Genomic DNA, 15704 nt, shown 5'->3' on the forward strand with positions numbered 1-15704 from the left:
GGAAATGAAAAGCAAAGCAAAACCATAAGCCTCAATTATAAACTGGGCTTATTAAACTTAACCACTGAGATATTCAAGAGATGGGGCCGAGCAGAACGAGCAGGATTCGAACCGCAGAAATAAAACATGGGTACGTTTCTTAAGTGCGTTTTGGAGGGAAGGAGAGAGTAATCCGAATGTTCATCCTTGAAGAGCATATAGCGTTTTCTTACTGGCCCAGTTTATTCTGCTCGTCATGCTAAGGGCAAAGAATTTCAAATGGAGGAAGAAGAAGAGCTGTTTTTTTAATCTGTCGCTTTTCTCTACCCGAAGGAGTCTGAAAGCGGCTTCCATTCGCCTTCCCTTTCCTCTCCCCGCAACAGACACCCTGTGAGGTGGGTGGGGCTGAGAGAGCTCTGACAGGACTGCTTGGTCAGAACTGCACTATGTCTAGCCCAAAATTATCCAGCTGACCACACGTGGAGGAGCGGGGAATCAAACCCAACAGATTAGAAGCCGTAGCTGTTAACCATTACACCACGCTGGCTCTCGGAATGAAAGCCCTACTTCCTGACCAGTGGAAATCCGACAGAAATTCTCCTCTGGCTTCACCCAGCACTGCTCACACACTTCAAACCCGATTTAATAGAAGGGTGGGATTTGGGATTTGGGAAAGGGTAGGCCTTCACCGGGGTATAAAACCATACAGTCCACTTTTCAAAATGACAATTTTCCCCCGGGAAAACTGATCTCTGTTGCCTGGAGGTCATTTGTAATAGCAGATCTCCAGAGTGGCAACCTGACTCTCCCACACATCCTTTGTATGTGCAAACCAAGCAACATCACTTGGCTACACTTCAAGCTTGGGTTTGCACCAAAGGATCAGCGAGGCTCCATCCTGACCTATCCAGTCTGACCATTTTCCCTAACACAACGTGAAACTGTCTTGAGCAATCCTGACCGCATGTAACACAGCTGAAGCATCGTGCATCAGAACTAACGAAAGGATTTGAGCTTGGGATACATTTTAAGAGTCTTCTCTCTTCCAGTGCTTAAAAATCAAGTCAGAACACTTTCTAAAAACAGATGGGAGACTTCTCCCTGCCCCCCACCACCACCCCGTCCCTCCGGTCATCCCTTCTATCCAAACTACAGTCACATGGAAACATAGTCTACCAGCATCTGCAAATGATTTATACTGTAATTCTTAGGTCTCTGGATGCATTCGTACTTTGGGAAAGAATGAACAAGAAGAAAAATAAAGGACACGTGTGCCTCTCCTTATAAAATCGGAGTGTGATACAGCAAAAGCTCAGCCCCACCCACTCCTTTCTAGCCGGAGCTGATGTCAACGAAAAACCATTAACATGACGAGGACTACAGCCGTTGTGTATTTGGTCGAACAACAGGACATGATGAGCATGCACACCGTACGCTCCCACGATATATGTAATCTTATCCTGCATATTGCTTATTTTCAAGATTTCTTGGCTGCTTTTTCGCTCAGAGTACTTGCAGGAATATAACAAAAAACAACAACATACAATCTACTGTGAAAATGATAAAAAACATCTTGGCCCATCAGCAAATGCTTCTGAAATAAAATCTGTTTTTATTTTCCAGTAATGCACTTGCATACACGTGTATTTGCCTTCTACTGAATCTCTCAGGGTAAATCTTGTCTGCTACGTCGAGCAGCTGGCCTTCAAGGTCTCCGGTAGAAGTCTTTCCTGTCTCACATTCATTAATGTGTGAAACAGCATGAAGCCAAATCTGACCACTGGGGTAAGAAAATTTCGCTTCATTATTAAGCCGAACAGCCAGCATTGTGCAACAGTTAAGCTACATACAAACCAGGAAAGCAGAATTCAAATCCTCCGTTGGCCACATGAAGCTGACCAGGTAATCTCAAGTCAGCTTTCAGACTAATCTATTCCTCCGAGTTGCTGTGAGTGTAAAATGGGGGGACCATCCATCCTTGGAGGAAACATAAGTTACGGCTGGGGCACACCCAGTGCTTTGAGTTTCCAGGGGAAATCTGACTCAGCAAATTTTCTGGCTCAAATTTAAATAAACCACTTAGACATTGCCGACTTGTGGCAATCCCCAAAGGTCTTTCAAGGCAAGGGACGTTCATGGATGGTTTGCCACTGCCTGTCTCTATGTAGTGGCCCAGGTATTTCTCGGTGGCCTCCTATCCTAGTACAAGCCACGGGTGACCCTGCTTAGGTTCCAAGATCTGAGGAGATCAGGCTAGCATGGGCTATCCAAGTTGAGGGAAATAATATTAGCAAAATTTAAATAACATTAGCAAGAAAAGGCAAATGCACCATATATCAGGCTGGGTCATCTACAAACCCTGGGGTTTTTCATACGCTCCATCTAATAATAATTATTATTATTATTATTAATAATATTAATATTAGAGCCAGTTTGGTGTAGTGGTTAGGAGTGCGGACTTCTAATCTGGCATGCCGGGTTCGATTCCGCGCTCCCCCACATGCAGCCAGCTGGGTGACCTTGGGCTCGCCACGGCACTGATAAAACTGTTCTGACCGAGCAGGAATATCAGAGCTCTCTCAGCCTCACCCACCCCACAGGGTGTCTGTTGTGGGGAGAGGAAAGGGAAGGCGACTGTAAGCCGCTTTGAGCCTCCTTCGGGTAGGAAAAAGCGGCATATAAGAACCAACTCTTATTATTATTATTATTATTATTATTATTATTATTATTATTATTATTATTATTATTATTATTATTATTATTATTATTATAACCCACCCTTCCCTTTGGCTTAGGACAAACAACAAAAAACAGATGAAAGAATATGCTTTCAAACGGTTACTATGTAAATTTCAGTTAAAATTACATGATTAAAAACCACCTTTAAAAAACTCACCAGAGAGGGGGGGCTAATTATACCAAGCAGGCAGATGTTTGGTCCATTCAGTCAACCCAATATGATTGCTTTGCAGCAGAACAGTCCTAACAGCTATAGTTATACCTTGCCCCTTTGCCCAAAGGGGACCAAAAGCACCCTCCATTTTATCCTCCCTACAACCCTGCAAGGCGGGTTAGGTTGAGTGTGTATGACTGCCCCAAGGACACCCAGCAAACTCCCATGGCGGAACGGCAATTCAAATCTGGATCTCTCACCATCCTAGTCTAACCCTCTAACTTTACAGGTTCTCAGGTAGATAGAGGCACAATCCGTTGGTGGGTGTGACATTCTCCATAGGAAAAACACAGTATCAGAAAATTTTCCATTCTGGAAAATTCCGCGGAAAGCTTTCTCCCCACAACCCTGGGAAACATTCTATTATGAGGCCAAACCATTTAAAACACAAGTCCTCTGTCTTTATTGAGTTGTGGTTTAGAATGTGGTCTAGAATGTCTTGCTCTATGCATGTGGAACGCAATGTATGGATTTGGATGGTCAATGCACGAACTCCACACGGCACCAAGAGGCAAATTATATTAACCGAAAGAGGCCTCTACCGTCACCTTGTTACAAACACATATCCATCTCTTCTCTCTTTAGAAAACAAACAAGTCTTTCTCAATTTGTTTAGCATTGAGAACCCCCTGCAGCATTCTTCAAGCTTTGAGAAACCCCTGAAGTGGCATGAACCAGAATATGGTTGGGAAGCAGAGCTGTGGACACGCCCACCTGAGGCCCCTCCCCTTCCCACCCCACTCCAGGCCCATCTCTGGTAACTTAGGAAGGGCAGGGCAGGTCAAGATGAGTGTATATGGCCATAAGGTAAAGGTAAAGGTATCCCCTGTGCAAGCACCGGGTCATGTCTGAACCTTGTGGTGACGCCCTCCAGCGTTTTCTTGGCAGACTCAATACGGGGTGGTTTGCCAGTACCTTCCCCAGTCATTACCGTTTACCCCCCAGCAGCAAGCTGGGTACTCATTTTACCGACCTCGGAAGGATGGAAGGCTGAGTCAACCTTGAGCCGGCTGCTGGGATCGAACTCCCAGCCTCATGGGCAAAGCTTTCAGATGGCTGCCTTACCACTCTGCGCCACAAGAGGCTCCTGTATATGGTCATATCACCTGATAAATGTTTAACATGGTTGGCTGCTAATGGAAGATCTTACCACATGAGAACTGGGGTAGGCAATGGTGGCTGAAACGGCAGAGCTATGAGGTTCTTTCTGTATTGTTCCGCCATCTGGTTGTTATTTTAATGGTAGGCTGGTTTAATTGTGGCCGGGGATGTTTTAATTGTTGATATTGGATTGTTGTTTTTATTGTTTTATTGCGAGCCGCCGCGGGCCGGCAGCTGCTGTGAGAGGAGGGATATAAATTATAAAAATAAACAAATAACAAGCAATATATAACAATATCAATTCCCACCCATTTGGAAAACCTTTCCAGAGCCATCAAGAAACCTCAGGGTTTTGTGAAGCCCTGATTGAGAAAACCTGGTCTAAACTGTTCAATTCTCCTGACAGAGAAGGCCACAATCTCCGCCATCTTGGAGGGTGAGAAAGTTACACACGGAAGGAAGGAAGGAAGGAAGGAAGGAAGGAAGGAAGGAAGGAAGGAAGGAAGGAAGGAAGGAAGGAAGGAAGGAAGGAAGGAAATAAACTTCCCCATGTGACTGAAGGCTGTTCTGTAGCCGTCCTTTTGTGACCGCACCCACCACACTGGGTCAGAAGTCCAATGGTCCTCAAAAAGGTTGGGGACCCCTGCCCTAAATTACTTTCTCCCCAAACAGGGCAGCATGCAAGAGTCAGTATGTCCTCTGACATTTGGTATGCAACAACCACAAGCAGTTTTGGTTCCATGCTTCAAACGTGAAATGAAGTTCATGCACGATGAAAGAGGAAACTTTCCCAGGAGTTATCGTGTATGAACTTTATTCCTTGTCTGAAGCCCGGAGCCAACACGCGTTCTCATTTTTCTCGCTCTCTCCCCTTCGGTGCCGTGCACCTGTTTAGCATGCATCTGCAACCACTGGGACTCAGCTGGAGACGTCCAGCTGGTTTGGGAGGGGGAAACAGCGCAAGTGCCAGCTTCAGCCCCTCCGCCTAGCACATTTTTATCCCACCCTTCCCCCAAGGAACTCAGGGCATTCCTCCATTCTGCCCTCGCCACAACCCCTTGATATAAAGGCAGGGAAAGGGATTGACTGTCCCAAAGGCACTCAGCAGCGAAGTGAAGACTGGAACACAGCCCTCCCCGGCCTCAGTCAAACTCCCCAACTGGTACACCGCATGAACGCTGGAGAGTCAGGATCATATTAAACATGCAGCACATGCACTTAGATGCATGCATGAAGCGCAATCCAATGCAGGGTGTTAAGACAGAGCTGCAAATTTGCAGGGGAGAGTGGTGTGTCCTTCAAAGGTTCCCTGCCCTTGCTCAATGCCTACAAGATGTCTTGAAATCACCCACAAAAGAAGGAGTGATGCAAAGAGACAAAACAGAAAAGGAGCAGAGACACGAAAGACAGAATATTTACCAAGACACTGGAATGTAATTTTTTTTTAAGTACCAAAACCTCAGGCCAGTTCAGTAACATTTTACCAACCGTACCATCAAGCCCCCGAAAAAGGCTATTTGTAAAATTCAGGCTGGAATTGTTCTGCGAGAACTTCCTTTTGTTACAATTATTATTGTCACTTACAGTTGTCTCTTTGCAATCTAAACTTTCCTGCCTTTGTTTTGTCTCAGCCGTGCTTAAGAGAAGCTTAAACAATTTTCCACGTCCACTTAAGCCGTCTGCCTCTTGCCAAAAAAAGTTTGACATCTCTGGAGTCTGAAAGGGCTGCCCTGGGAAGACAGCCCAAGCGCTTGAGGTGGAGCGTCATGGGCCACAGAGGTACCAACCGAGCAACAGGGTGACAGGTTATTCGCAAAGCAATTAGGAATGCAAAACCAGAGCGTCTGCAAGCCCCACTAGAAGTCCATAACTCCATGCATAAGCCTGTGGGGACGTCAAAGTGATCCAAGAATTATTTTCTATGGAGACTGAGAAGAGAAGAAGCCATGTCCAGAAGACAGGCGTGATCAGAGAAAGCACCAGGCTAATTAAGGCCGATGCATACAAAGATGGTTTTCGGCTGTAAGCTACCTAGCACTGTGTTCTTGTTCACACACACACACACACACACACAAGCCTTCCCTCCTCTGAAAGCCACTGCAAGGCCAGTTAAGGACAAGGAGGCAGCGTGCTCCACTGCAATCTCAACTCAAAGTTTGCTTGACAATTTGGGAAAAAATATCCAATTAGCGCCCACAGCGACTCTGCAGGAACACGCTTCCCCCTGCTTCTGGCACCGCGGCCAAGTCCGCGGAAGCCAATCTCTGTGATCTCCCCTCCCAACGAAGGAAGGGGCGGGGAGGCCCAGACCCCAACGTTAGGAATAATCAAGTCAGCTCTTCTAAAACAAATGATTCCGCAGAAGGATCACTTTATGTAATACACTCAAGAGCAGGGGTAGTCAACCTGTGGTCCTTCAGATGTCCATGGACTACAATTCCCATGAGCTACAATTCCCATTCTCATGGGAACTGTAGTCCATGGACATCTGGAGGACCACAGGTTGACTACCCCTGTTCAAGAGGACAGCAAGATGAGAAACTGACAGGACAAGCTGTGCCAGGCCAAAGCTGTCACCTGGACAGGTGCAGAGAGCCAAGAAGTGAGCCGCCCTGAGACCCCTGGAGAGGGGCAGCACGCAAATCAACATGTAAATATAAATACATAAAGAGAACTTCAACAAGCGAGCCCAGCCACACTCTCCAGAAGATAACGCTGGTGAGAAATCCCTGCAGGATCCTTAGCTAATTGGATCTGGAGACAACCGCAGGGCACCATCCTCCTGCTAGTTCAGATGAGCTAGGCGGCATCTCTAAAGGCAAGGAAAGCTGGCCCCGTTTTCGCATGCCTAACCCGCCCGCTGAAAACACCTGTGCCGATTAATCAATGCAGATGCAGCCTCGTAATAATCTGAGGTGAGACAGCCTTCCTGTCCCCTCTCTACTGGGCCCAGAGCAAGGGACACTGTGCGGGGCTGGAGGGAGCCGTGGCTTTCCTGCATTCCGCAGGGGGCTGGACTAGATGACCACGGAGGACTCCCTTCCAGCTCTAGGCGAGGACCGTCGATCCAGGGTCCGGCCGGCTGATTTCCAAACCCTCCGGAAGGTGCATCGAGGCCTCACTTCACCTGTTCGCCCCCAGGCCAGATTTCGGAGCTCCCACCTGCCCGGCATCTCCATCCTTTGCTCCCCAGGTCCCTCCCCCCACGGCATCACCTGCGGGCGCGGTCAGGGGGGCTGAGCTGCAGGTGCGCGGCCCAGGGGAGCCCTCCCCGTCCCCTCCCCAGCCCCATGTCCCGCGGCGCGCCCATTACCCTTTGAGCGCATCGTGGCCCGCCGCGCCGCCCGCCTGCCCTCGCCGCTTGGCCCGGCTGGCCCGGCTGCTGCTGCTGCTGCTGCTGGCGGCGGCGACGACGGGGGCGGCTTCCTTGGCGGGGGCGGCGGCTTCCAAGCTGCCTTCGGCGGCCCCTCCGCCCGGGCTCCAGGCGACGCTCAGCAGCACAGTAAATCCCAGCGCCACCGCCGGCCGCATCGCGACGCCCGCCCGGCCGGCCGGGGAGGGAGGGAAAGAGGGAGGGGGGCGCGGGAGATGGACGGACGGGCGGACGGGCGGATGGACGGGGGTCCCTCTCGCTCTCTGGCTGGCTGGCCGGCCGGCTCCGCGCAAGGCTCGTCTTCCCCGCGGCCCCCTGTCCGGCACTCGGGCGCCGCTGCAAGGGCTCGCCTCGCCTCGCCCCAGACTCTCCGCTCTGCAAAGAGAGAAGGCGCGTTAGAGCGCACGGCCGACGGGCAGCCGGCGCATCCCTGGCAGCCTGTCAGCCGGCCGCTTCCCGCCCGGGACACCCACCGGCGCTGCTGCGGCGGCTCCGCTTCACTCCGCTCCCCCCGTGGCCACTGCCGCCGCCCGCCCTGCCGGCCCGCCGTCTTCTGCCGCCGCCGCCGCCGCCGCCGCCCCTTGTCCCCTCCCCTTCTCGCTCCCCCCGCCCGCCCGCCCGCTCCTAGGCTCGTCCGCGCCGCCGCTTTCCTCTCGCGAGAAAGGCAGGGGGCTTGGGGCCAGGAGGGGACGGGAGGGGCTGTCCGGAGCAAGGAGCCCGGCGGCCCCCACGCTGCCCCCCGACGGGACGAGGTGGGGCGCAGGAGCGCAGCGCCCGCTTGGCTGGCTGGCTGGCTTGGCACCACCGCGCCCCGCCGCCCTGGGGTCTTCCAGGCGGGGACGGGAGGGGGTGGGATCTGCCCGCGCTCCCTCCAGGGACACATTCAGCCCTCGTCTGTGCAGTGGGGGGCGAGGGGGCTGCCGTCTTGGGCCCTGGCACATCCACTCCCCCCCCCCCTCTTTGAACACAAGAAGCTGCCTTATGCCAGACCACCAAAATCAGACTGGCAGCAGCTCCCCCAGAGTCTTAGGTTCCCTTCATTCGGGTCACCAGCTGCCCAGTTCTCTTGAGATGCTGGGGATTGAACTCGGGACCTTCCGCAGGCCAGCCAGATGCTCCACTACAGAACCAAAGCCTAACAGTTCTTAGACGGATTTGGGGAACCGGTATGAACCCAGTGGACTCCTGCCGCAAGTTCAGGTCTGTTAATTTAGGCCTCGATGGGGATCGGGATTTCCCCCTCCTTCTAATAAATTAAATTCCATTAGAGTTGCAAGGCTTAGGGGGACCTTCTCTGCTGTTGCGAAACGATCCCAGTCCTTCTTGATTTTTGTGTCGGAGGCAGAGGGCGTACCTCCTGTGTTTCACAGCCTTTTGGTACCCATGGGGGCGGGGGCAGGAATGAGCAAGATCTGTCAACAGAAGTGATGAAGGGGCCTCTGATACAAATTCCACAGCCCATGGGTTAGCCTTTATGGGATACAAGATTTTTTTTTAATGGCAGCAAAACACATCTGTCCCTCAAGAAAACTGACAGATTATGGCCACTCAGATGCCAAGATCAAGAGCCAATGGAAAGACAAAAAACTTTGGGCACCCGAAAGATGAAGCAATTTAACAGACTAAAACCAGCTTCACAGGGGTCGGTTTATCCACGTAGCACATGCCAAGGGCCTGCAGTTTCATGGAGTAAAATTTATGGCATACATAGCATAGAACCTGGAAAAGATGCACTTTGATATCCTAAATCTTGAAACTACAACTTTTTCTTCTTTTGTGGAACTTTGCCCTCTGATTCCCATCGACTCTCCTGTCCAACATCAAAAATGAGAGCACGCTGGTAGCATGCATCACATCAGACTAGTACAAAAAGTATGTCTTATTGTATTAAAAAGGATGAATATATATATATATATAGTGTATGTTTCCTGAGAAATTTACCATTTACTAGTGAGAGTTTGTTTCTGAAGAAAAAAATTTGGACCAAGTGTAAGTTTTCTGTGTCATATGGATGACACTTAGTAATATGTCCGTGGAGAAAAGAGTATTAATGTGTATAAATTAAATCACAAAGTTTCCACATCCTATCCTTTGTGATGAAATAAGGATTCGAGCTACGTTTGCACTGATAAGTACCTGGCAGCCCAACCTTATGCTTACTCAAAAGTAAGCACCACTCTCTTCAGTGTATCTTTCACCCACATGCATAAGACTAACCCCCCCCCCCCAATTCTAACCCTTATTTCTCAACTTTCACAGTGAGTTAGAGAGCATAAAAGTCCACCCTGAGATGATGGGCAGAATGAAAATTTAGAGCACAGCCCATCCGTCATTACATTTTAAGTTCTACCACTCTTAGAGTTTTGAGCATACTCTTTGCCTTTTTTTGGGGGGGGGGGAAGATTTAAACATACTTAAGTTTGGCTGGGATATTTCCCCAAACTGTCGAGCATACATGGCAAATTCATATAATCACATAAGCAAAAATACAAAACCCCCAAGGAGTTTACTTGTGGGGAAGAATCGCAGATGTGGACAGATGGGCCACTTTCACTTTGGGGATTATAGAAAAGCCAATTATGTCACTCACAGAATAAAACACTCATTTTCAGCAGACAGTTAACATTTGTGAGTCCCCGCCCTTATTTAGGGGCCTAGAAGTGTTCTGAGTTCTGTCCCAGGAGATCAAGCAAACACAGAAACCACATAACTCACTTTGGTCTGATGTCTGTCCTTAGAAGTCAGCGGGCAAATTCCTAAAGCCTTAGAATCAAAAGTATCAGGAGACCCCAAAAAAGCAAAGAGCCAACAATGACATAGAAGGGTGAGGGAGGTTCACATCAAATTCTTCCACTATTTAAAAGCAGCAGCATCTTGGCCTACTCAGAAGGGTGGTGAGTTTTGTGCTACAGTCTACAAATTAACCTGCAGACTGTAAATGGAGAAGGGTCAACACAGGTTTTAATGGCTCTGATCTCTTAATCCCTGCTAAGGAAACAGCCTAGAGGTAGTCAAACTGTGGCCCTCCAGATGTCCATTCGCTGGCAGGGGCTCATGGGAATTGTAGTCCATGGACATCTGGAGGGCTGCAGTTCGACTATCCCTGGCCCAGAGCAAAATTTTTCCATTCTGTGTTCAACATGTGAAGGTGGAAACTTAGGGTCCCGCTAAATCAGCCTTAAACCCTGCTTTTAAATCATGAGGAAAGTGGACAGCTTTAACAGCAGTAAACAGATAACGCTGTCATTTCTCTTAGTTAAAATGGAAGGGGAGAACTCACCTAAGGCTGCAAGACTCTCTCACCAGCTGCTCAGAGATCTAGAATATTATGTGTACTGTATCCTAAGCTGGTTCAAAAATGCAATATTTACTCCAAGACAAAGAATCCAAGCAAAACAAGTTCAACCTGAACTCAGTAAGAGTTCTGTGTACCCTATTTAGAAACACACACACACACAACACACACACACAGCATTCATTGGGAATAAATTGATGCCACGCTGCAGCCAATGCAAGAATCACTTGTCCTATTATACGAGCCTTTGCAAAAGATAACTGCAATTTAAGGCCTCCACAACCAAAAGGCTTAGAGAATGGCAACTCTGCCCAGGTTTGCCCTGTGAGCACTCCTGGCTTAGAGACACATCCACAACTTGTAGGATCTGCAGCAGACCTTTTTGGAATTGCAATACCCACCTGAGAGAGTAAAGAAGCAGACCTATAACACCAGAATGATACTAAGGCCATACTGTGGCTCTCCAGATGTCCATGGCCTACAATTACCACGAGCCCCTGCCAGCATTTCAGTTTATGGAGCCTGAGGATATTGGGAGGCCTGATTAACTCTTTACTCTCAAAAGCTGGGGGGGGGGGGGGAGGTGAGGGCTGAGTGGATAAGGGGAGGGGTAAATGCTTCCTTGAGAGCGGGGATTATACCACCTAAGCTTAAGGAGGCCGTGATTTAACCAGTCTTGGAAGAACTCCCCCCCCCCCCCCCCCAGGTCCTGCTGTGTTGGAAAATGTCCACCCCAATCTTCCGTTCTTGGACAAGATGGTAGAGGCAGTCTTGGGTTTTATTATGAATATATATAAGACTCTTCAAGCAAATCATAACAACTGAAGTTGTATACATTGCCTCTGGTCTATTCTGTGTAGCTACTTGGGGATGGTCTGTACTACTTAAAGGGCACAGAAGAAGAAGAGTTGGTTCTTCTATGCCGCTTTTCTCTACCCGAAGGAGGCTCAAAGGGGCTTACAGTCCCCTTCCCTTCCTCTCCCCACAACAGACACCCTGTGAGGGAGGTGAGGCTGAGAGAGCCCTGATATTACTGAAGAAGAAGAAGAGTTGGTTCTTATATTCCCCTTTTCTCTACCAGAAGGAGTCTCAAAGCGGCTTACAATCCCCTTCCCTTCCTCTCCCCTGTGAGGGAGGCGAGGCTGAGAGAATCCTGATATTACTGCATGGTCAGAATAGCTTTATCAGCGCTGTGGCAAGCCCAAGCCCACCCGATTAGAACCCTGTGCTACTAACCAGTATGCCAAGCTGGCTCTCTAAGGTGGTAGCCTCCCTTTATTTGTTTTGGGCGCACCCATGGAATTGTAGCGCTGTACAGTCTCGAGACACTCTCCTGGTAGAACCTGGGGAATCTCACACCCTTTAACTGTACCGTCAGCTGCACAATTAATAAATTGGCCCAGTATCGGCAGAGTTGTCCCATTGCTTGGCTGCATGACCACGAAGAGCTCACCCCGTTGGAAAGCTCCTCTCCTTTTCAAGACCCTCCTCTCCCCTGAGGGGAGGGGGCCCTTGGAAAGATCAGTGGGTGGGTCTTCAGTGCCTTCGGTGCAATATCAGAATGGGGTGGGGAGTTAGGTTTCTCTGCCAGAGGCTAGCTACATGAGCTAGGAAAGGGCTTTTCCTTTTGTGGGTATTGCTGATCCGTCAATTCCAGAGGAGACCAAAAAAATGCATGACACTGTCCTTTTTGCAGTGGAGTAAAGAACACCAGATGTGCACCTGGATTCTTTGTCACATCTTCCCTGGCTGTGAATCCAAGCTGGAGTTCAGCAGGAGTCTTTTGCTACAGAGATTTCCAAAGTCCCTGTCAAGCCTAACAAAAGCCAGCAAGAGGCTCTTTGCAAACAACAGATGAAAGAAGTTTACACTTCAAATGCTGGGAAGAGTTCGGAATACTGAAAAGCCCCAAGGTCTGTTTTCTGCACCGCGGGCAGAGCGAAATAATCCAGCTCGAATTAAAAATAGCCCTGCGTGGTACGAACGGACATTCCAAATGCTTTTCCTGCAGTGTTGTACTGAGAAGCAAAACTTCCCACAGGCCATCTGCTGCTAAGTCACACTGTCTCAAAGTCGGCAAGATGTGGACAAGATGGAGAGGGGGCAGAGGATGATGCAAGCCCTGTGGAAAGGCGGAGGGACCTGGGAATGTTCAACCTGGAGAAGAGGAGGTTGAGAGGGGACAAGGTGGCTCTCTTGAAGGATCTGAAAGGCTGTCACTTTGAGGAGGGCAGAGAGAGGTTCCTCTCGGCAGAACAGTAATGGCTATACTGCATGGAAAACAGTACCGGCTAGATATCAAGAAAAAAAAATCACTCAGAATAGTTCAGCAGTGGAACTGGCTGCCTAAGGAGGTGGTGAGCTCCCCCTCATTGGCAGTCCTTAAGCAGCAGCTGGACATATTCTTCTCCTGGATGCTTTGGGCTGATCCTGCATTGAGCACGGGGCTGGACTAGACAGCCTGTTTGGCCCCTTCCAACTCTGTTATTCTATGCTACGTGGGCCAATACAATCTATGGACCACCAAGCTCAATGCCCCCCGACTCTGTCCAGCAGCTTACTAGAAACTTGCAAATATGCCCATGATTCCCCCACCACCCCAAAGGTTCCAGCGGATTGTGACACACCCGGGAACCCACAACATCCCATCCAGTCCTGCCGACGTCTGCCTGAACACGGAGAGACCCCTGCAACCCTCGGAGATAAACAGCAGGATCTAACAGAGTTTGAAGGGCAAAGATGCAGATACAAAACTCCGGCTTTCAAAGCCATTGAATCTGGAAACGGGATTCTCTGAGGCTAATTCCAGATGGGGAAGCCATGCTTGTCATGCCGGGGATTAAATCTGGGACCTTCTGCACGCTGAAGCAGATGCTCTGCTGAACCACAGCCCTTCCCCAGTAGGCAAAAGACCAGGGCCCAGGGAAGGGGGGGGGAGAAGGAACCATAGATGTACACTTGGTCAAATACAGAACTCTGGTGCCACATTGTGTGCAGGCAGGGAAATGAACTTGGTTAACAGGGCCTGGGAACAATGAGAACTGGAGGTTTGAGTGAGATGCCACTGTGGCTCTCCATGGACTACAAATACCACGAGCCCCTGCCAGCACGTGCTGGCAGGGGCTCATGGTATTGGTAGTCCATGGACATCTGGAGAGCCGCAGTTTGACCACCCGACGTACAGCAACAACAACAACAAATTCAGCTGCTGCTCGGTCCGAAGGCATGCCGAAACAGTAAGGTCTTCTTTTGGCACCTGAAGGAGAGTCAGGTTGAAGCCAGCTGGCCCTCCAAAAGTGAAGACTGCCAGAGGCTGAACACACAACAGCTGAGAAGGTCCTGGCCCTTGTATCCACCCATGGTACTCCCAAACAGGGAGGGGACACGGTGCAAAGCTTATGAAGCAGTCCTTCTCACAGAGGCAGGTTCATCCAGGCAAAAGCAGCCCTTCAGATAACCACGTCCCCAGTCATCGCCGGAGGGTGCTAGCTCAAGATTGCAACTTGGAGGACAACAGCTAGAAATCATAGCACACCACGGGAAACAGACTATATGAACCATCAAAAATAATTATTCCCCATAGTTACTTCCGGGGAGTATTATTCCCCATAGTTACAAAATGTCTACCAAGAATTTTAGTCCTATGCATGCATACTCAGGAATAAGAACAATGAAACACACTGAGGCTTACTTGCTAGCAAATGTGCATACCAGGTTGCACCAGTTCTAAGAGAAGGATTGGGACCAACAGACCTTCTCCTTTGCAAACCTACCCAACCACTCCGGTTGGCTTCCAAGGTGCTGCAGGTATCCCTGCCTTTTGAGATTAAGAAGGCAGCAACCAAAGAGCCTTTGTGACGCAGAGTGGTAAGGCAGCAGACATGCAGTCTGAAGCTCTGCCCATAAGGCTGGGAGTTCGATCCCAGCAGCCGGCTCAAGGTTGACTCAGCCTTCCATCCTTCCGAGGTCAGTAAAATGAGTACCCAGCTTGTTTGCTGGGGGGTAAACGGTAACGACTGGGTAAGGGAATGGCAAACCACCACGTATTGAGTCTGCCATGAAAACGCTAGAGGGCATCACCCCAAGGGTCAGACATGACCCGGTGCTTGCACAGGGAATACCTTTACCTTCAGGCAGCAATCCAGAGCAGGGCCTTCTCAGTTGTGGCATTATATTCCACTGAGGTCCCCTCCCTGCCCCCCCCATTCCTGGCTCCACCCCTAAGGTCTCCAGGTATTCCCCATCCCCAGAACTGACAACCCTAAACTGGTCACCCTTGGTCTTCCGAGGATAAAACTGAAAATACGGCAAACAGTAATTTGACAAATGTCTCTCTCGTTAAGATTCTTATTCTGGACGGGCTTCTCAAGAGTATCTATACGGCCTGCTTTTTACCTGCTCTGTTCTGGAAGGCCTCTGGAGCCAGCTGGGTGAAGTGGTTAAAGAGTGGTGACTTCTAATCTGGTGAGCCAGGTTTGATTCCCTGCTCCTCCACATGCAGCCAGTCGGGTGACCTTGGGCTAGTCACAGTCCTGATAATGCTTTCTCAGCCTCACCTACCTCTGTTGTGGGGAGAGGAAGGGAAGGTGACTGTAAGCTGCTTTGAGACTCCTTTGGGCAGTGAAAAGTAGGGTATAAAAGACAGCTCTTTCCTCAGCAAATTGTTTATTATTATGTTATGCACCAATACAGTATCGAGGCCCATCTTAACACCCACATCCAGATTGCAATGGTGGTTCAGGGTTTACATGAAAATGCCCACACTATGAATGCAAAGGAAAAATCCCAGGCACTAAAATTCTTAAACAGATCAATTTAAAAAAATATGGAAACAATTGCCATTGTTGAACGATTCAAAGGGTCCTCCAGCAAAACAGAACTTGGACATTCTGAGGCAGAATTGCCAATAGGGGAGATATTGCTGAGACAGAATATAGTTCATGGCCAACATCTCAAGACCTCAGATGAGGTCTGAGAAATAACACAACTGTTGTGGGAAGGAA

General features: G+C 49.4%; 1 protein-coding gene across 1 annotated transcript in view; it reads right to left on the reverse strand.

Moving 5' to 3' along the window:
* Positions 1 to 7995, reverse strand: part of FBN1 (fibrillin 1) — a 172795-nt gene extending 164800 nt beyond the window's left edge. The window contains exons 1-2 of the mRNA XM_077317419.1: positions 7880 to 7995; positions 7347 to 7781 (exon numbers count right to left, since the gene is read on the reverse strand). Coding sequence (XP_077173534.1) covers positions 7347 to 7564 — 218 coding nt within the window. The 5' untranslated portion in view covers positions 7565 to 7781; positions 7880 to 7995. The remainder of the gene's footprint in view (positions 1 to 7346; positions 7782 to 7879) is intronic.
* Positions 7996 to 15704: the final 7709 nt, after the last annotated feature.

This window comes from Paroedura picta, chromosome 18, assembly GCF_049243985.1.
Source record: "Paroedura picta isolate Pp20150507F chromosome 18, Ppicta_v3.0, whole genome shotgun sequence".
In the NCBI taxonomy this organism is placed as follows: domain Eukaryota; kingdom Metazoa; phylum Chordata; class Lepidosauria; order Squamata; family Gekkonidae; genus Paroedura; species Paroedura picta.